The 22,551-nt window shown below is 38.5% G+C and overlaps 1 protein-coding gene across 13 annotated transcripts in view; it reads left to right on the top strand.

Moving 5' to 3' along the window:
* Positions 1-22,551, top strand: part of phf14 (PHD finger protein 14) — a 290,569-nt gene that overhangs the window by 11,485 nt on the left and 256,533 nt on the right. For all 13 annotated transcript variants that reach the window (XR_006311667.1, XR_006311666.1, XR_006311664.1 and 10 more), the window contains exons 2-4: positions 2,305-2,415; positions 3,687-4,288; positions 18,995-19,139. Coding sequence is in view for 8 of the 13 variants with exons in the window: in XM_043689855.1 (XP_043545790.1) it covers positions 2,305-2,415; positions 3,687-4,288; positions 18,995-19,139 (858 nt within the window). In the remaining 5 variants the exon portion in view is untranslated. The remainder of the gene's footprint in view (positions 1-2,304; positions 2,416-3,686; positions 4,289-18,994; positions 19,140-22,551) is intronic.

Below are 22,551 nucleotides of genomic sequence, written 5' to 3'. Positions count from 1 at the left end.
TTTTGAGTCTACAAATGCTGTTTCTTTTCCATTTATAAAGGAGTATACTGGGACTAATGGGATTATGCTTCCACCAAATGTATAAAATCTTTGAATTTGTATTGTAAGTAGATTGTTTAGGTTATTTTATTTTACCTATGTTCCTCTTGTATATAGAACATAGAACAATACAGCACAGAACAGGCCCTTCGGCCCTCGATGTTGCGCCGACCTGTGAACTATTCTCAGCTCGTTCCCCTACACTATCCCAAAATCAACCATGCGCTTATCTAAGGATTGTTTAAATCTCCCTAATGTGGCTGAGTTGACTACCTTAGCAGGTAGGGCATTCCACGCCCTTACCACTCTCTGCATAAAGAACTTGCCTCTGACATCTGTCTTAAATCTATCACCCCTCAATTTGTAGTTACGCCCCCTCGTACAAGTTGACGTCACCACCCTAGGAAAGAGTCTTTCACTGTCTGCCCTATCTAATCCTCTGATCATCTTATATGTCTCTATCAAATCCCCTCTTAGCCTTCTTCTTTGCAATGAGAACAGACCCAAGTCTCTCAGCCTTTCCTCATAAGACCCTCCCTCCAGACCAGGCAACAACCTTTGTAATAACCATCCATCTTATTATTAAAACAAAATCTGCAACATTGCAAGCTTATAGTACAGTGAGAGACCACTTTGTTAAAATCAACACAAATTAAATATAATCTACCAAGCTAGTTTCCTGACTAGGGTCAAAAGTAACATCTACTGAGATCATACTGCATGGTACCAACTGTGATGATGAAAGTGACATTGACACTTAATTTCTTTTCTCTACATGCATTTTAGACCATAATGGGAAATGCATGCCATGTAAGACTACTATTGTATTAAATGAACAGACATCTCATTGCTGACATTTTTTCAGTTAATTTTACAAAGTAGTAGAAATTTTTCCACGTCCAGGAACCTTTGATGCAATACGTGTAGCTATGTGCAGAAGCTCAAATTGAATTTAAAAGTAAAATTAATGTTTCATCCAATGAACTTCCAGTTTGTGGGTGAGGTTATGCACCTTATAATGTTTGATTGATGTGAACACTTGTCAAAGGTGTTTTCCAAGCAAGTCATAAGATGACTACTTAACAGGTTTACTGAAAGATTACATTTGAGTAGCAAGAACTGATTAGACCTCATGTAAAGAAGTTTCTTGACTAAGCTATAACTGTCATCTACTTAAAAAGATTCCAGTTGTTCTCTGTATCTTCTGTCTCTCTGCCTGATAGCTCCAAAGTATTTTCCCCCTTAATTTTTTTTTGTGCAGAATGTGTCTTTTCATTGTGGCATTTACTTGCCATTGTGTGCAGTCTTAGAGGAAGTGTGTTGCAGTTTGTTTGCTATTATAAGTGCAGGTCAAGTAACTTCATCTTAGGGGATCATTGCAGGCCCTGGATTGAATCAATTATAACAGATTTCCAAGTTTACAGTAAATCAGAGGATAAATATTTGCAGGATAAGAGAGAGTGTGAAGGCCTTGTTATTGTCCTGTTTCTCCCCTTCAGTTGAAGCAAAACTCTCAGAGACATGGTATAGTTCATCTTTATTCCAGGCCCTAGAGGAAAAGAGAACAATTGCCCTTGTGCATAGCGACATGAGTTCACGGTCTTCTCTGGAATAGCAGTTTCTTAATGAATTATATGGTCATTTTACAGGGAGGAGCATCCAGATAACACAACATACATATTAATTGAGTGACTGTTACAATCAGCGAGCATCAGTAGTAAAGATTAAGCCATCTGCTGTTACAAATGAATAATTGGCTTCACATAATGAATACTTTTCACCTTGTTAAACTGACCTCACATACTGAATGCTCCCTCATCTTGTTAAATAGTTCTACATAATGAATGCCTTTTCACCTCGTTAACCCATTACCCTTGCCTCCAGTACCCCATTGTAAACTGTAAGTTCTTATGTGATCTGCATCATGCTCAGCAGAACCTCTTGTTTTACAAACCTCAGCACTTAACTCTTTCCCTACCTGCTTACACCTTATACACATTCTCGTTGTGATTCTTTGTGGAGATTTCTGGTGAAAAACAGAAAGAAGAGAGTTTTAGGATAGAAGAGCCAGGTGGCAGTAGTTTACTAATAGGAAATAGTGAATATAAATTCCTTTTTATCTTAGCTTCGCCGCACCACCTTCATCCCCACTATCTTGTTCTTGCTTCTCTCTCCCTGCCCTACATACATATGTTAACTCTAGGAGTTATAGGTATCTATGGCCATTTGTAATTACTGAATACATTTTACTTTGTATTTACATAGTTGAGCGTGGTCCAAAGAAGAGACAAGTGAAGACACTAGCAACATCTCTCTTGGAAGCTCTAGATTATGACAGCTCAGATGACAGTGATTTTGAAGTCGGAGATGCTTCAGGTGAGTATTTTGTGTTTATTATATTGTTTATTTTTTTTTCTGTCCCTATCTGAAATTGTGGACTTCCTTATTGGGGCACTGTTTCATTGGTGGTGTGTACTTGATAAGTTTCTCATACTTTGGAAACTCAGGATGATGATGCTTGCAGATTTTTTGATTGTGCACTGAACCTACAGTTATCCAGTCACGATTTTACATACAAATCTACAGTATTTCTAAATTGAACTGGTAGATAATAGTAAGGTGTGAGAGCTTAAATGTATTTTTCTGAAAACAGATAACTTTGGATTTTAATCTTTAACTTGAGAAGTTGAATCTATAATTTTCTCATCTACAATGACTCTGCTACACATTGGTAAACCACTGGGAAAGAAGATGCTACACCAAACTATAGATTGTAGTGCATGTAGAGTGAGGATTGTAGGAAATTGAGCAATGATGAAATGTTCAGCTGATCTATCAGCATTTGGGAATAGAAAAGACAGATTCTGATTTTGCGTGCATAAGTTTCTTTAGAAAATCTTCAATAAATAACTAAGTCATTTTTAAAACATTTAAGACCTGATAAGTGACTGACTTGTCTCTATAGTAGGTCTTAAATTGATAGCTTTACTGAGTGAAACTATGTCCATTGCTTCAACAGTGTTTCTTATTTTCCCATTTTGGTGCAATACCACTTTCACCACTGATGGAATAATAGTGTCTTTTCTGTGGCTATTATTAGCTTATAATGCTGTGGCATAGAACACAACAGATGAGCATCAGTTTAACCTTTGAAAATATTTGTTGAAATTGTATATGTAATACAGGGTTTTCCTCCTTCCCAAAGTTTCAAGTGTAAACTGACTTATAAGCTTGTTTATTGAATTATGTTAATATTTTGAGGTGATTTATACTGTTATTACATTAGCTTCTGTTACTACTGTGAATAGTTTAAAGACTTTGTAAACTTTGGTGTGTATAGATTTCACTTTTCTGATTAACGGAGTGTGATGATTTGGACTGCTAGATATATATACACACCACAGATTCTCTCCTTTCTTAGAGTTCTAATGCGGTGATTACTAACTCATCCACAGCATTTTAGTAGGGTCGACTCTAGTGGACCATTCTACGGCAATACTAAACTAGATTATAAAATTTATAAAAGCTGATTAACACAAATAATTCTCTCAATGCATCTTTCGATAAAAATTTTCTAATAACATCAAATATTTGTTAATCTTCTTGTTTAACTATACTAAGAAAAGTTAATATTGCTTTTGTAACAGATTCTGATGGGAGTGGAGAGAGTGCTGGTAAGGATAGTGAAGAAGCCTCAGAGAGTGAAGGTGGACAAAATGGCAGTGAAGAGGACTCTGAACAGGAGAAAAAGGATTCTTCTGATGGCAAAGCAGAAGTTGAGTGCAAAAACAGTCAGCCAGAAGAACCTGATTCTGACATCAAAGAACAAACTGAAAACAAAGCTAGTAAGAAGAAAACTAAGGAAACAGTGGATGATGCTGGGCCAGATGAATCAAATGATGGACAAAAGAAATGGAATTTGCGTAAAAAGAGAACAATGTTGGATATGATATCCGTGGAAGAGTTGAATGGTTTTGATGATTATGATAGTGAAGATGATAATGACTGGCGACCTTGTAGTGGGAAGAAGAAAGGGAAAGGTGTAAATAATGATGATGGTGATGAGGGTGGTGGTGAAGATGATGATATCAGTGACAGTGAAGATGGCAATCCTGATGATGAGGAAGACACCAGCAGTGCAAGTGAAGACGATAAAAGATTTCGAAGAAAAAATAGACCTTCTAGTCAAAAAACTGTCAAAACAGAAGGAACAAGTGATGGCTTTTTGACACAGAATAAGAATTATGAGGTACTGTGGTTAATCAGTTATGTTTAAGCAGAAGCAGGGAGAATTTGACTAGATGTCTTAAAGTAAAATTGCTCCCAAATTTTGAGTGTGATTAAAACTATAAATACATTGTTCAAAATATAATCTGTATCAGCTCTAAGGAGACTATTTAAATAATTATGTTGAATGAAACAAACTGATGGGAGTGAAAATGCTTTTAAAACATTAGTAATTCTCTTACACTTTGTGGAATAGGGAGATCTGATACATATCAGATGTGAATTGAGGCCAGTAGGATACAAATTGCTCACAACTGCTATTACTGCTGGTCAGATACACTTCACAAGTCAATCTTCCCATGATCTTAAATAATTTTTAAGGTAATTGTTCTAAATAGACAGAGCTGTATTCTTTGTTAACATTTTTTTTCGAAAGAAATAGAACAGGTGAAAGGAACAAAGCCATTTTTAATCACAAATGAAGAAAGAAAAATTGATGTTGATGTAGGTAGAAATCTGATACAGGTCTGAAACAAAGCATCAGAGCTGAATATTTTTGTGACAGTTGTGATTTGCCAAATTCTAGTCCCACTTGCCTTGCGTGTTTTCCAAGTGTCGAAGTTTAAATTATTGATTTATTATGTCCTAGATTTAAGGTGCAATTTATGATGCATTCAGCTACTTTGCAATGAAAGTTTCCCCAAACTATCAATTCAAACTTAATCTAGGTAAATTACAGTTTAGTAATTGCTATCAGTTCATTACCTATGAACCTCAAAGTGATTAGTAATGCATGTAAAGTACAAGTTTCCATTGATTCATGCTGTAAACAAACAATTGCAGTCTCTCCTGAATAGCCAAAGAAATGAATTTGGTTAATTGAAGGTTTCACCAACCTCTTTTTTTATTTTTGACAAAGGTGCCAAGTTTCAACTTCAGAAGGACTGGGACAGGCTTGGAAAAAGACGTTTCTTATTATTAACTATTAATCCCAGATGTTATTACTGGACAGATCCCAGATTGAGGCCTGGGCCTGTTAGATTTTTTTCACTGTAAAACATCAAAAAATGTATTTAACAATGAAATTAAGTTAATTATGGGTAAGAACTTAGTGTTAATGGTTTAGATGGAGAGGAATTTCTTAAGTGTGTACAAGAAAATTTTCTGATTCAGTGTGTGGATGTACCTACTACAGAAAGTGCAAAACTTGATCTATTGTTGGGAATAAGGCAGGACAGGTGACTGAGGTGTCAGTGGGGGAGCATAATGGGGGAGTGGGGGTGTCAGTGAGTGACCATAATTACATTAGATTTAAAATAGTGGTGGAAAAGGATAGACCAGATCTAAGAGTTGAGGTTCTAAATTGGAAAAAGGCCAATTTTGACGGTATTAGGCAAGAACTTTCAAAAGCTGATTGGGCGCGGATGTTCGCAGGTTAAAGGGTCAGCTGGAAAATGGGAAGCCTTCAGAATTGAGATAATGAGAATCCAGAGAAAGTATATTACTGTTAGGGTGAAATGAAAGGCTGGTGGGTATAGGGAATGCTGGATGACTAAAGAAATTGAGGGTTTGGTTAAGAAAAAGAAGGAAGCATATGTAAGGTATAGACAGGAGAGATCGAATGAATCCTTAGAGTATAAAGGAAGTAGGAGTATACTTAAGAGGGAAATCAGGAGGGCAAAAAGGGGACATGAGATAGCTTTGGCAAATAGAATTAAGGAGAATCCAAAGAGTTTTTACAAATACATAAAGGACTAAAGGGTAACTAGGGAGAGAAAGGGCCCCTCAAATATCAGTAACGCGGCCTTTGTGTGGAGCCGCAGAAAATGGGGGAGATACTAAATGAGTATTTTGCCATCAGTATTTACTGTGGAAAAGGATATTGAAGATATAGACTGTAGGGAAATAGATGTTGACATCTTGCAAAATGTCCAGATTACAGAGGAGGAAGGGCTGGATGTCTTGAAATGCATAAAAATGGATAAATCCCCAGGACCTGATCAGGTGTACCCTAGAACTCTGTGGGAAGCTAGGGAAGTGATTGCTGGGCCTCTTCTGAGATATTTGTATCATCGATAATCACAGGTGAGGTGCTGGAAAACTGGAGGTTGGCTAACGTGGTGCCACTGTTTAAGAAGGGTGGTAAGGACAAACTAGGGAACTATAGACTAGTGAGCCTGACCTCGGTAGTGGGCAAGTTGTTGGAGGGAATCCTGAGGGACAGGGTGTACATATATTTGGGAAGGCAAGGACTGATTCGGGATAGTCAACATGGTTTTGTGCGTGGGAAATCATGTCTCACAAACTTGATTGAGTTTTTTGAGGAAGTAACAAAGAGAATTGATGAGGGCAGAGTGGTAGATGTGATCTATATGGACTTCAGTAAGGCATTCAACATGGTTCCCCATGGGCGACTGATTAGCAAGGTTAGATCTCATGGAATACAGGGAGAACTAGCCATTTGGATACAGAACTGGCTGAAATGTAGAAGACAGAGGGTGGTAGTGGAGGGTTGTTTTTCAGACTGGAGGCCTGTGACCAGTGGAGTGCCACAGTTGCTGAACAGAGAGACCTTGGAGTGCAAGTTCATAGCTCCTTGAAACTGGAGTCGCAGGTAGATAAGATAGTGAAGAAGGCATTTGGTATGCTTTCTTTTATTGGTCAGAGTATTGAGTACAGGAGTTGGGAGGTCATGTTACGGCTGTACAGGGCATTGGTTAGGACACTGTTGGAATATTGCATGCGATTCTGGTCTCCTTCCTATCGGAAAGATGTTGTGAAACTTGAAAGGTTTCAGAAAAGGTTTACAAGGATATTGCCAGATTTGGAGGATTTGAGCTATAGGGAGAGGCTGAACAAGCTGGGGCTGTTTTCCCTGGAGCGTTGAAGGCTGAGGGGTGGCCTTATAGAGGTTTACAAAATCATGGGGGGCATGGATAGGATAAATCGACAAAGTCTTTTCCTTGGGGTTGGGGAGTCCAGAACTAGAGGGCATAGGTTTAGGGTGAGATGGGAAAGATATAAAAGGAACCTAAGAGGCAACTTTTTCACGCAGAGGGTGGTATGTGTATGGAATGAGCTGCTAGAGGAAGTGGTGGAGGATGGTACAATTGCAACAGTTAAAATGCATTTGGATGGGTATGTGAATAGGCAGAGTTTGGAGGGATATGGGCATTATGCTGGCAGGTGGGACTAGATTGGGTTGGGATATCTGGTCTGCATGGACAGGTTGGACTGAAGGGTCTGTTTCCATGGTGTACATCTCTATGACTCTAAATGAAAATAAACTAGAACAAACCAAACTATTTACATATAACACAGATTTTAAAAAGTCGTGACAGATGGTAAAGTCCCAGAATTTTTCCAAGAAGTCAAAAGAATGTGGTCTGTATTAATAACAGTTTTTTTCTACGTTGCTGCTGTTATATATTTCAAAATGACGTAGAGCCCAATTAAGACTCAATGCTGAAGAACATATCTGCTCTGGTCAGTTTCTTTGAAAAATAACTGGCAAGCTGTTCAATCTCCATCTTGCAATTAACCAGTCTCCAAACCAATGTTTGAATGGCCTCCCACAATTAGGTGTAACTAAAAATGGTGCACTTGTCAACCCAACTTTCAAGTTTTCCGAGGCAATTTGAGTTTTGTATTATTCATGTTTTCTGCCTTCAAAAATTCTGTTAAAGATACAAATGTATGTGCTGCAGTTTGGAAGAACTTGAAATCAAATCCGCTCATGCTAAAATTATGCAAAATTTCATGCTTTGACCTTGGCAAGGGAAAATACCAAATAGCCTGTATTTTCACTTCTCTAGATGCTACTTGGTCTAGTCCCACAGTGTAATGCAGATAAATCATCTTACCTTATCAAATTCACGTTTAGCCAGATTTATAACCAAATTAGCGTGTTGAAGCCAATCAAACAGTTCTGCTCATGTATGGCAAAAACAACCAAATCATTGATATATATAACAGTTGATAGTTCTTCGGTGACTTTATTTATTAGTTGTTGAAACTTTAGTGCATTTTTCCTTTCAAGTAACATTATTTTGCATTGCTAGTCTGTCTGATGTCACAAAAAAAACAGTATTTCTTTGGCTGTATAAGCCAACGAACTTCCTAGTGTCATTTTGTCAGTCTGTTTTTGTGACAAATCATGCATGTTCATTTCATTCAATGTAATCTTATAGTCTCTGAATAATGAGTCCACTTCTGTTACCATGCTGACTGTGATAATCAAACAGAATCTTTTGAGTTCTCAAGTTTCATCATCATGAACTCAAGCTACAATGACTTAATTCAATAATGTTGTTATCCATCATGAACTAATCTCTACCTTGACCTGAGCTAATCTCTCTGGATTGAATCTCTAACGTTGTTTTATAGCTAATGCATTTTCCACATAAACAGCATGAACAAATTACAACCGATGCATCCACTATCTCTCTAGCTACCTCTTCTAAGATTTTAGGATGCAAGTCATTAGGGGTGGGGGATTTACCTGCCTTTAGCCCCATTAGTTTGTCTAATACTACTTTTCTAGTGATCGTGATGTTACTTGCTGATGACTCCTTTTCAGAAGATTGGTTAAACATTCCTATTACTATACGTAGTCTCCCATTTAATTTCCATCATTGGCTTTGGTATGTTCAGATTTCTTAACATGAAAGCATGTTACTTTCTTTATATAGCTCTTTGGTTCCAATCTTTCTCCTTTATTACTTTACTGCCCTATGCACTTTCTAAAACTCATATCTCCAATATCATTCTTCACTCTAAGCTGCCCCAAACTGAAAATAACAAGCACTTTTTCTAAACTATGGTGTTTCTCCAAAGCCTCCCAAAATTCCTGGAATCTTCTGTGTGAAAGTCCAGTGCACCACACTGCTCACTACTTTTGCTTCTGAATTTTCCCGGTGTAAACATATGCCCATTAGCCTCCCTGAACTATCTCAGAATATTTTTAAAACTGAAATCAAAATGGCCACAGAAATGCTCTCAAGTTCATTAACCCCTTTCAGATGCACAAACACTGTATGTCACTAGTTCAAAATTCAAAAATCCAAAACAATTGGTATTAAAAATATAAAAATCAAATACCTTAATCACAGATAAATGAATCTAAGTACATAAATGAATTCTAATATTTGTTTGTCACAAATAATAACAGAACTTGTCATGTCAGTTCTTCTGATTTGATAGTGATACAACAAAATCAGAAATCATACAACACCAGGTTATAGTCCAACAAGTTGATTTGAAACTACAAGCTTTTGGACCGTAGCCCCTTCGACAAGTGAAGTGAAAGGGAAGCACACAGAACACAGAATGTATGGGTAGTGAGATCAAAAGATCACACAAGTGGTCTGAGTGCAGTGTCAAATAAAAAGTCTCTGCAGGTGACCAAGAGTTTCGGTGGTGTGAGTAAAAGTGTCACAGCTGAATAACATGCGAAGAGATGATTTTAAATCCAATTAAATGAGGTAGAGAGATAATTACAAAAAAAAACGATGGTGCTGGAGACAAACCAAGTGACTGGAATAACATGAAACAAAAACAGAAGTTGCTGGAAAAGCCCAGCAGGTCCGGTAGCATCTATGAAGATAAACCAGAGGAAGGATCACCGGACCTGAAACATTAACTGACTTTTCTTCACAGATGCTGCCAGACCTACTGAGCACCCTCCAGCAACCCCTGCCCTTGCTTTTGTCTGCACATGTAAAGTCTTCCTTGCTGTCCTGTTTTGAAACCATCACTTTGATAAATTGTTGTGATCTATCTCCCTTAATTAGTTTGTACAGTCTTGGATTACTTATTACTTTGGTTAGACTCCCAGCATGTGACAGTTATACCAATCATGTTATTCCAGTCAAATAAAAATTGAAACTGCTGCGGATGCTATAAATCAGGAGGAAGAGCAGGGGCTACTTGGTGGGGTGGGGGCTCTAAGCAGGTGTAGTGGCATTAGTGAAGAAAAATCAGAATTAGGTTTCAAGTCTGCTTACCCTGTCACTTCACCTGATGAAAGGACTATGCTCTGAAAACTTGTGATTTCAAATGAATCTGTTGACTATAACCTGATGTTGTGTGATTTCTGATTTTTGTCCACCCTAGGCCAACCGACCGGTACCTCCACATCGTGATACCACTGTGGAATCACAGTACTGTTGTATAATTTCTTCTAGCATTATAATTTAAGAGCTTATAATTTAAAGCCATTGCTTTCATGACACTAGTTCAAATGGTTAGCCAAAAATGAATGTGCATGCACCTATACTGCAGCAGTAGTGCACTGCAGACTCTTTTGCTTTCAGAAGCATAATGACCTGCATACTTAGCATTTCACCTGCATAAGATGAAAATGCTGACATTCGATGTCATATCTGGGAATTCCTAGAATACACTTATCCAAGCAATATTTAAGCATGGATGTCAATGTGGAATATCAAAATTGTCCTACGCAGTTAAAATTTTTTTTAAAAGTAGTTCATCCTTTACATTAATCTTGTGTACGGCTGAAGTATTTAATCAGCTCTTTCTAAAATATTAATTAAAGGTGAAAGATTCAGTCATTTTTACTTTGTGATTGTTAGTGAGAGCATAAGTATGTTTGACAACCTGTCCTGTGAACAACAAATTGGGGAGATTTTCAAAGTTTATTACTAGAAATTATGGTTGTAAGTTTAAAAACAAAATGCTAGAAGAAAATCTGAATTGAAGAAAATATAGAACTATTTAATTTGGAACATGGAAATTTGCTGACCGCATTCTGTTCTTGGTATGGATCCTATATTAAACAACAATTATTGGTCAGAGAATTGAGTATAGGAGTTGGGAGGTTATGTTGTGGCTAGACAGGACGTTGGTCAGGCCACTTTTGGAATATTGTGTGCAATTCTGGTCTCCTTTCTGTCGGAAGGATGTTTGTGAAACTTGAAAAGGTTCAGAAAATATTTACAAGGATGTTGCCAGGGTTAGAGGATTTGAGCTATAGGGAGAGGTTGAATTGGCTAGGGCTGTTTTCCCTGGACCGTCGGAGGGGTGACCTTATAGAGGTTTAGAAAATCATGAGGGGCATGGATAGGATAAATTGGCAAAGTCTTTTCCCTGCAGTGGGGAATACAGAACTAGAGGGCATAGGTTTAGGGTGAGAGGGAAAGTTTAAAAAAGGGAACTAAGGGACAATTTTTCACGCAGAAAGTGGTGTGTTTCTGGAATGAGCTGCCAGAGGAAGTAGTAGCGGCTTGTACAATTGCAGCATTTAAAAGGCATCTGAGTGGGTATATGAATAGGAAGGGTTTGGAGAGATATGGGCCGGGTGCTGGCAAGTGGGACTAGATTAGTTTGGGATATCTGATCGGCATGGGCAAGTTGGACCGAAGGGTCTGTTTCTGTGCTGTACATGTCTATGACTCTTATGACTCTGTGTCATCAACTAATTGGTGGAAAGTTTTAGAGGCTGATTCCTGGCTGCAAATGCTGTTCAAATGAAAATATGTGATTTGGTTTCTTCACCTATCATCTGCAGTAATTTTGTTGTTTGCATGGTTTTTCTGGTTTCTATTTATATATTGAATTAGTATATTGAATACTCAGTAGGGATTCTATGATTCTAGTCATTTGTACTTGTGCTGTGATCAAGTGAACAGATGTCCGTGCTTGAAGGTAGAATACATTCACTACTTGTTTCATTAACAGTTTTGAGTATTCTGCTTTGTGTAGCATTGACAGATGGAAAGTAAAGCTCTTTATAATTTGTTGCAACGTTAAAAGATAATTTGATTTCTTTCACTTACTGGAAGGTAAAACTACATGTACATTTCATGATCTCGTAATTCCCTAAACACTTTATAATTATTGAAATACTTTTGAAATATCATTGGGAAGAATGTAAGGAAGTATAGCAGCAATCAGTGTACAGCCAGGTTCCACAATCAGCAATGAACTGCTGATCACATTATCTATTTGATATTAGTGAATACATAAATATTGGTGAGAACATCAGCAGAATTCCCCTGCTGCTCTTTGAATAATCTTATGGAATCTTCTGTGCTCATCCAAGAGGGCCATTAAATCTCAAGTTAATATAATATGCAACAGAAGCATCTCCAATTGCATTTCTTCAGTACTGTGCTACAATCAATTTTGCTCAAATTTCTGGAATGCAGGTTGAGCTTAACCTTCTGATTTAGTAAGTGTGTGACCATATCGTGAAGAATGAAACTATGGACCTACAGTAATTGGTTCCACTAGTTAATATAAACAGTGTGACAACATTTGACCATTAAGCAACATGGGAGGAAAGTTTGTAATCTTGTGAACATGTCAGAAAATTCTTAATTTTTTTTAAGAATGTTTAGAAAGAGCATGTGAGAGCTTGCATCAGTTGTAAAAGGAACAGTTGTAATTTTCTTGTTAAGTATGTTAAGAACTGCTAGTCTAGTGACCTGGGAACCTTGAACCTGGAAGAAGCACCAACAGGAACAAAGGTTTTAAGATCTGGTCAAGTGACAGAACAAACAAACTATTGTTGTAAAGAAGGAAGGACAAAAATTAGGAGGCACAATTACAAGGAGCTATGTCTGTGTGAGTGGTACCATTTTAAATAAAAAAAAAGCTGAAGGTGTGGTAAGAGCAGAAATTATGAATTGGGCTTTGATCAGTTTGGTTTACACTAACTAGACTTCTTGTAACAAGATTTGTTCACAGACTTAGAAAATGTTTGGGAAATTTGTGATGTCAAGACTTTTATGAACCTAGCTAAGGGTGTTCTGTCGAGGTGTTATTGAGGTGACGACAGTTTCTGGGTGATTCTGGTTCATAAGAGATATTTTTTACAGATGACACAGGACCAATTCGTTGAGTGAGGAAAATCAGACAACGTCATTCAAAAACCAAGTTAAAAAGACTGTGAGATTGAAGAACCACATTTCAGAATCTCTTGAGAGATTTTGTTTGATCTGTAATTTATAGTTAGTACATATCATTTGACTGTTAATTCATGTTTCATTGACATAGATTCTGATTTGTGTTAAAGTAGAAAATACCAACAGGATTCTAAGTTAAAAATCGCACACCAGATTATAATTGCAATTAAACCTGTTGGACTATAACCTGGTGTTGTGTGATTTTTAACTTTGCACACCCCAGTCCAACACCGGCACCTCCAAATCATAACAGGATTCTATGCTTTGTTGCTACATTTTGGGTCAGTTAGAGATTTGGTTATTTTGGTTTACAGTTCTCCATACCGGGATCTTAACAGAACTATCCAAGTTCACTTTAAAAAAAGGTCAAGCATTGTGAACCTAAGATGTTTTTAAGTTTGGTCGATTTAAGTTGGATTACATTTAGTCATAGGAATGTACAGCACAGAAACAAACCCTTTGGTCCAACCTGTCCATGCAGACCAGATATCCCAATCCAATCTAGTTGCACCTGCCAGCACCCGGCCCATATCCCTCCAAACTATTCCTATTCATAAACCCATCCAAATGCATTTTAAATGTTGCAATTGTACCAGCCTCCACCACTTCCTCTGGCAGCTCATGCCATACACGCACCACCCTCTGCGTGAAAAAAGTTACCCCTTAGGTCTCTTTTATATCTTTCCCATCTCACCCTAAACCTATGCCTTCTAGTTCTGGACTCCCCCACCCCAGGGAAAAAACTTGGTCTATTTATCCTATCAATGCCCCTCATGATTTTCTTAACCTCTATAAGATCACCTGTCAACCTCTGAAGCTCCTGGGTAAACAGCCCTGTTCAGCCTCTCCCTAAAGCTCAAATCCTCCAACCTTGGCAGCAGCCTTGTAAATCTTCTCTGAACCCTTTCAAGTTTCACAACATTTTTCCGATAGGAAGGAGACCAGAATTGCAAGCAATATTCCAACAGTGGCCTAACCAATGTCCAGTATAGCCGCAACATGACAGCCCGACTCCTGTACTCAATATTAGATTAGATTAGATTCCCTACAGTGTGGAAACAGGCCCTTCGGCCCAACAAGTCCACACCGACCGCCTGAAGAGCAACCCACTCCACTACATTTACTGCTGACTAATCCACCTAACACTGCAGGCAATTTAACATGGCCAATTCACCTAACCTGCACATCTTTGGACTGTGGTAGGAAACCGGAGTACCCAGAGGAAACCCACACAGACACGGGAAGAATGTGCAAACTCCACATAGATAGGTGCCCGAGGTGGGAATTGAACCCGGCTCTCTGACTCTGTGAGGCAGCAGAGCTAACCACTTTATTCTGGCCAATAAAGAAAAGTGTACCAAACGCCTTCTTCATTATCCTGTCTACCTGCGACTCCACTTTCAAGGAGCTATGAACTTGCACTCCAAGGTCTGTTTATTCAGCAACACTCCCTAGGACCTTACCATTAAGCATTTAAGTCCTGAAAAGATTTGCTTTCCCAAAAATGCAGCACCTCGCATTTATCTGATTTAAACTCTGTCTGCCACTTCTCAGTCCATTGGCCCATCTGACCAAGATCCCGTTATAATCTGAGGTAACATTCTTTGCTGTCCACTATACCTCCAATTTTGGTGTCATCTGCAAACTTACTAACTATACCTCTTACGCTCACATCCAAATCATTTATATAAATGATGATAAGTAGTGGATCCAGCACTGATCCTTGTGGCACTCCACTAGTCACAGGCCTCCAGTCTGAAAAACAACCCTCCACCATCACCCTTTGTCTTCTACCTTTGAGCCAGTTCTGTATCCAAATGGCTAGTTCTCCCTGTATTCTGTGAGATCTAACCTTGCTAACCAGTCTCCCATGGGGAACCATGTTGAATGCCTTACTGAAGTCCATATAGATCACATCTCATCAATCCTTTTGTTACTTCTTCAAAAAACTCAATCAAGTTTGCGAAACATGATTTCCCAAGCACAAAGCCATGTTGACCTTCCCTAATCAGTCCTTGCCTTTCCAAATACATGTACATCCTGTCCCTCAGGATTCCCTCCAACAACTTGCTGAGCACCGACATCAGGCTCACTGGTCTATAGTTCCCTGGCTTGTCCTTACCACCTATCTTAAACAGTGGCACCACATTTGCCAACCTCCAGTCTTCCAGCACCTCACCTGTGACTATCGCTGATACAAATATCTCAGTAAGAGGCTCAGCAATCATTTCCCTCGCTTCCCACAGAGTTCTCGGGTGCACCTGATCAGGTTCTGGGGATTTATCCATTTTTATGCATTTCAAGACATCCAGCCCTTCCTCCTCTGTAATATGGAAATTTTTCAAGATGTCACCATCTATTTCCCTACATTCTATACCTTCCATATCCTTTTCCACAGTAAATACTGATGCAAAATACTCGTTTAGTATCTCCTCCATTTTCTGCAGCTCCACACAAAGGCTGCCTTGCTGATCTTTGAGGAGCCCTATTCTTTCCCTAGTTACCCTTTTGTCCTTTATGTATTTGTAAAAACTCTTTGGATTCTCCTTAATTCTATTTTCCAAAGCTATCTCATGTCCCCTTTTTGCCCTCCTGATTTCCCTCTGTTAGCGCGGATGAAATGATATCAGTCCGAGCCCAGAGTGCGGTTCAACAATCGGTAACGTTTATTGATACAGTAACACCGGCGGAGACCAACCGAGGCCCGAATCTCGGCTGGTCTGCTGTTCCCGTGCGCTGCTACACATTATATACCTTTCTTTGTCAGGATGTGAGGATTTTGAGTATGAATGGGATGATAGTTCCCCATCATCGCTGGAGTAGGTGCAAATGGTGGGTTTCCTGCCGTCCCAGGAGAGTTGCAGTGTACACACAATAGGGTGCTAATTGGATTATGTAAACAGGTCCGGGTGCTATCTGCTTGTCTCTCTCTGTGGCTGGGGGCTAGCATCCCTTGGAGTGCTGGTGTGTATTAGTCTGTTCGTTCCTGTCTGGTGGATACCTGTCCTTTGTGTCAGGATGGTTCTGTATTGATGAATATGGGTGTGTTTCAGTCAGTCTCTTGATTTGATTAGGAGATGGGTTTCCATATTAATTAGCTCTGGAGTTTCGGTCTATGAGTCATGGTTAGTGTCTGGCCTAGTGTGGATTTGATCTGTCCTCTGGCTCCCATTTCCCGGTCACGTGGGCGGACCGGCAGCTGCTGAGTTCTGTGGGTTTAAGCTGCGGCTGCCGTTTAAAACACAAAATGAATTCCTATAGTTTTACTGATGTAGGCATAGTCCCGTGGCAAATGCGGGGCGGCTCTGATGCCCACTTGCATCTCTTAAGTATACTCCTACTTCCTTTATACTCTTCTAAGGATTCACTCGATCTATCCTGTCTATACCTGACATATACTTCCTTCTTTTTCTTAACCAAACCCTCAATTTCTTTAGTCATCCAGCATTCCCTATACCTACCAACCTTTCCTTTCACACTAGCAGGAATACACTTTCTCTGGACTCTCATCTCATTTATGAAGGCTTCCCATTTTTCAGTCGTCCCTTTACCTGCGAACATCTGCGTCTAATCAGCTTTTGAAAGTTCTTTCCTAATCCCGTCAAAATTGACCTTTCTTCCATTTAGAACTTCAACTTTTAGATCTGGTCCATCCTTTTCCATCACTATTTCAAAACTATAAAATTCTAGTCGCTGGTCCCAAAGTGCTCCCGCAATTGACACCTCAGTCACCTGCCCTACCTTATTTTCCAGGAAGAGGTCAACTTTTGCACCTTCTGTAGTAGGTACATCCACATACTGATTCAGAAAATTGTCTTGTTCACACATAATGAATTCCTCTCCACCTAAACCCTTAAAACTATGGCCGTCCCAATCTATGTTTGGAAAGTTAAAATCCCCTACCATAACCACCCTAATATTCTTACAGATAATTGAGATCTCCTTACAAATTTGTTTCTCAATTTCCCTCTTGACTATTAGGGGGTCTACAATACAATCCCAATCAGGTGATCATTCCTTTCTTATTTCTCAGTTCCACCCAAATAACTTCCCTGGATCCTCCCTCAGTACAGCTGTAATGCTATCTGTTATCAAAAACGCCACTTGCTCTCTTGCCTCCCTTTCTGTCCTTTCTGTAGCATTTGTATCTTGGAACATGAAGCTGCCAGTCCTGTCCATCCCTGAGCCATGTTTCTATAATAGCTATCCCAGTCCCGTGTTCCTAACAATGCCCTGAGTTCATCTGCCTTCCCTGTTAGGCCTCTTGCATTGAAATAAATGCAGTTTAATTTATCAGTCCTACCTTGTTCTCTGCTTTATCCCTGCTTGCCCTGACTGTTTGACTCGCTTCTGTTCTCAACTGTACCAGTCTCAGATTGATCTCTTTCCTCACTATCTCCCTGGGTCCTAAGCCCCCCACCTTACTAGTTTAAATCCTCCTGAGCAGCTATAGCAAATCTCCCTGCCAGTATATAAACCCCTTCCAATTTAGGTGCAATCCATCCTCCTTGTATAGTTCATCTCTACCCCAACAGAGATTCCAATGGTCCAAAAATGTGAATCCTTTGAAAAATTGGCAGAAAGAACTTGCATCTGTGTGATGTCTTTTATGACTGTCTCCAAGTGCTTTATAGGCAACAAAATACTTTTGAATGCTATTCACTGTTATAATTTAGGCAAACCTACTAAAATGGAAAATAAGTAAAATTCATGGAGAAGCTTGGCAGTATTTAACTGTAACAGGTTCTCCAGTATTTGGGAGGATATGATGTAACTTGCTTGAGAATGTATTCATGCATCACCATGCAATGAGGGACAAATTAAAGACTGTTCTTGCCTTTGTATAAATATTCTGATGTATGCCTGATGTTATAGTTAATGATTAGGAGGTTCAACATTTTAATTTTAGAAAGTTAATTTTAAATGTAAGGGATTTACGGGGCAATTTTTTCACCGAGGGTGGTATGTGTATGGAATGAGCTGCCAGAGGACGTGGTAGAGGCTGGTACAATTCTAACATTTAAAAGGCATCTGGATGGGTGTATGAATAGGAAGGGTTTAGAGGGATATGGTTCAAATGTGGGCAAATCGGACTAGATTAATGTAGGATATCTGATTCACATGGACGAGTTGGGTCCATTTTACGTACAGCTGTATGAATTTATACCATTCTATGATCAGGAGCTATTATTCCTATCAGATGGAAGGTCGGAAATGGAATAAATAACTGGCAAATTTGTGTAACTGGAAGCAAAAGGAAGAAATCTACAGTAATCTTCTCACTATGTGGTAGTTAACTTTGTTGTAATTGGAGTTCCAGCTTTCTTGGAAATCCTTGATAAACATCTAGAGGGTTGGAAAACCCCACAGACTTTTAAGAGAATTTGGCATCAAAAAGTATCTTGCTTACAGGATAAATACCTTAATGCAGTAGGTGGGCGTACTTGACTGAAGAACTGCAAACATCATGTTTGCATTATTCCAGTAATCAGTCTTCAAGCCCATCTCCCATCTGGGGGGGGTGGCAAATCCATGTGTCATCTAACTAACTGCAGAAATTTGATCATCCTTTTGACTCTGAATTTTGATGCAAAAACTGGTTTCCGTTTGTGTCAGTGATGTGAAGCGTGTATAATGACATTTTTCTGAGAGTGTGATCATCTATAATATTGTAACTTTGAGATTTGTGTATGACAACATAATGACAACTGAATTCAGAGCTTGTCTCTTTCAGTGTGCAATTATGTTACATTCTCTGAACAATTTATCACACTTACAATTTGTTTTGTATTAATTTTTAGGGCTCCTTATTAATAGACAAAGAACAAAACTTCACTTCTCAGAAAATGGACTTTGTGCAGATATGCTGTGTATGTCTGGGAGATAACAGTGAAGATGCAGATGAAATTGTCCAGTGTGACAATTGTGGAGTGACTGTACATGAAGGTCAGTGCTTTGAGATTTAGTACTATGTAATTAAGATCGTAGCAACAATTCATCTTCAGCCTGACTAACTAAAAATGGCACTGTAGTTTTAAACAAAAAGACCATGAATAACTGTATACTATATTTAAGATTGCTTCTCTGTCAAGGATGTTATGTATCATATGACTGTTGGAATTTAAGTACAATTATGATAGCTGAATTAGGAACTGCTTTGTGATACCAGCTTACGGGATGAAAGGACTGAATTCTGTAATATTTCCAGTTAACGCTGAAAATTTATGAAAATGTTTTTATTTTGTGCTATAACATTTTAATTTAGTATCTCAAATTAGCCCAGCAATATTTCTGATGAGTATTCATCCTCTTGTACTTTTGTTGGAGATTATAATGGTAATGCATTTGAATGTTAGAGAGAGATAGTTAGTTTCTTTCTTGTTGGAAATGATTGCTGCCTATCATTTGCGTGGCCAAATGTCACTTGTGACTTTGAGTTATAAATGATACTGAACACTGCAATCATCAGCAAGTATTTCTTCTTTCTGATCTTATGACTGAAGAAAGGCCATTATTTAATTATCAAAAACAAATTCAAAACTTCCAATTGAATTGCATATTGGTCTTTAACTTCATATTATTGGCTCACCCATATGCTTTACCTTGGCTTATTATATTTATTAGTACAAATTTATCTTGAAGAATTGCTTATTGCCCATTATCGTACAATTTACTACTACTTATATGCCTTGAAATAATATTCATAGCTGTATGAAAAATGACAACCTGATTAGTAGCTCTAATGCCTTTTAATGTACTTCATTAAAAAAGTTGTCCTAATCAATTCCTATAGGAAAGATAATCAAAGTCTGTCTCTTGTTAAGAGATTGTGCATGTTAGTTCATGATTGATTTATTATAGTTCAAAATTATATGTAGTCTATTTAGAATAAGAAGTTTGCACTCTTGTTCCCATCTCAGTTTTGGAATAGATACTTTTCATTTAACGTTTTTAGTATAGTGTTATAACATGCTGATGAGACAAACTGAGGTGCCAAGAATGATAGTTCTTGTAAGAGTGAAATTGATTTTGACTTGAGTCGATGTACTATTTCTTCTTTTAGATCTGCCCCTCTTCTCCTCTTCTCTCTCACTCACTCACACACGCGTCACTTTTTAGAACTAGAACTAGAATTAGAATTCCTACAGTGTGGAAACAGACCTTTCAACCCAACAAGTCCATACCAACCCTCCGAAGAGTATCCCACCCAGACCGTACACTATTAGTCTACATTTCCCCTAACTAATGCACCTACCCTACACATCCCTGAACATTGTGGGCAATTTAGCTTGTCCACTTCACCTAACCAGCACATCTTTGGACTGTGGGAGGAAACCAGAGCACCCTGAGGAAATCCACGCAGACGTGGGGAGAATGTGCAAACTCCACACATGCAGTCACCTGGGGCTGGAATCGAATGTAGATCCCTGGCGCTGCGAGGCAGCAGTGCTAACCAGTGAGCCACCATGCTACCTTGCTTGCAGATCATTTAGATCAACAGTGGGGACGATGTGATCATCTTGAATGTTAGACAGTTTTTTTTTAGTGATTGGTAGTGCACCTTGCTAAGAAAAGTCAGTTGAGGTTTGTTTTACTTCAAAAGTAAAAGAAGCTAGATGGTTAATGACAGCATGATATGGAACAAGAAGTAATTCAATTACTTGAATTTATGCATTACCTTTTAAAGTGTTCCTTCTGTTCTTCCTCCCTGAGATAGAGATATGAACACCGTTCCCTCTGAGCTGCATGGCCATGTAACTGCTCTGAGAATCTGCACATGCCAGTAGGCAAGCCAAAAAAATTATGCCAATGCATTCATTTCTGGTTTCTCCGGTTGCTGCCAGGCAGTGACCTTGGAGATCCACTTGGTACCTCAAGAAATTAGAGGGACTGTAGAACAACATTTTAAAAGTAGGATCAATTTTTAGAAGGAGAAATGCAGCATAAATAATGAACTGTGTGACTAGTGTTCTAACTTCTAACACAGCTAAAATGCTAGAAGGGACCAGAAAGTGTTCAGTACAGGGTTTCCTTGATTAAAACAAAAAGGAGTCCTTAAAAATACTGTATCTGTGGGGTGGAAACAAAAGGTGGTTGGATGAAGGTCACCCAGTGAATAATGTATGTTTGCAGTCTCAATGCATTTAGTTAAATGTTGCATAATTGTTACAAATTCTACAAGTGTTGTAGTATCTTTGTACAGGCAATTTCTAATGATTTTCATTCATCACCTGAATTTAGCTGTTACAGGACAATTTGTGAATGATCCAAATATTCTTGTTAAAAGTAATGGTTCTAAAGTACTGAAAGCAAATCTTGATTTAATGGGGGAGTAGTCTTGTTGTAGAATATAACTTGAATGTAGAAGAATGTAACATTATGCAGGACAGAGCCAATATGAAATATATCTGTGCTCCAGAATGCTATAATATTGTCTGTTGGGAAGTAACAAAAAATTCTTGTTGTATTTCATAATTGACTTTGATTCACTTCTGAGAATCAACACATGAAAACTAATATTTGTTTTGGTACTAAACAGATTTCAGTACAAATAAAGAAAATTCACTGTTCTTCCAAACTATGTGGACCACCTGGCATTGACCTAGGCTTCGGAAACAGCAACATCAATTGTCGTCCTGCTAATTCTTTAATGTCATCCTACACACCGTCAACAATGAACCGGTTCATGATTGATGTGTTGCACTTCGATTCCCAGAAGAGATTTTATTAGGTGCCACATTAGAGATTAGTGCTGAAAATAAAGCCTTAGTTACAGGAGCAGTATCTTGATATAGATAGAAGATTGGCTGGCTAATTGGAAGTGGAGAATGGGCTTAAGTGGTCTTTTTCACATTGGAAACATGTAACAACTGTAAAACAGGGATCAGTGCTAAGGTCTCAAAAGTTTACAGTTTGTATAAATGGCATAGATGAAGGGATTAAAGATATTGCTAAATTTGCTGATAGAACATTAGGTAAGAAAGTAAATTGTGAAGAGGTTGTAGGAGGCCACAAATGAATAGATGTAAATTCAAAGATCTGGTAAATGGAGTATAATCTGGGAAAATTTATTGTCCATGTTGACAGGAAGAATTTTAAAAAGCATGTTATCTAAATGATGACAGATTGCAGAGCTCTATGATTCAGTAGGATCAGGATGTCCTTGTACATAAACTATAAAAGGTCAGTATGTACGCCTGGCAGTAATTGGAAAAACAAATAGAAAGTTATTGTTTGTATTTATAGAGTCATAGAGATGTACAGCATGGAAAGAGACTGTGCGGTCCAACTCGTGCATGCCGACCAGATATCCTAAATTAATCCGGTCCCATTTGTGTCAGCATTTGGCCCATATCCC

Source organism: Chiloscyllium plagiosum, chromosome 5 (assembly GCF_004010195.1).
Source record: "Chiloscyllium plagiosum isolate BGI_BamShark_2017 chromosome 5, ASM401019v2, whole genome shotgun sequence".
Classification (NCBI taxonomy): domain Eukaryota; kingdom Metazoa; phylum Chordata; class Chondrichthyes; order Orectolobiformes; family Hemiscylliidae; genus Chiloscyllium; species Chiloscyllium plagiosum.
This window is presented reverse-complemented; position numbering and strand designations above follow the sequence as displayed.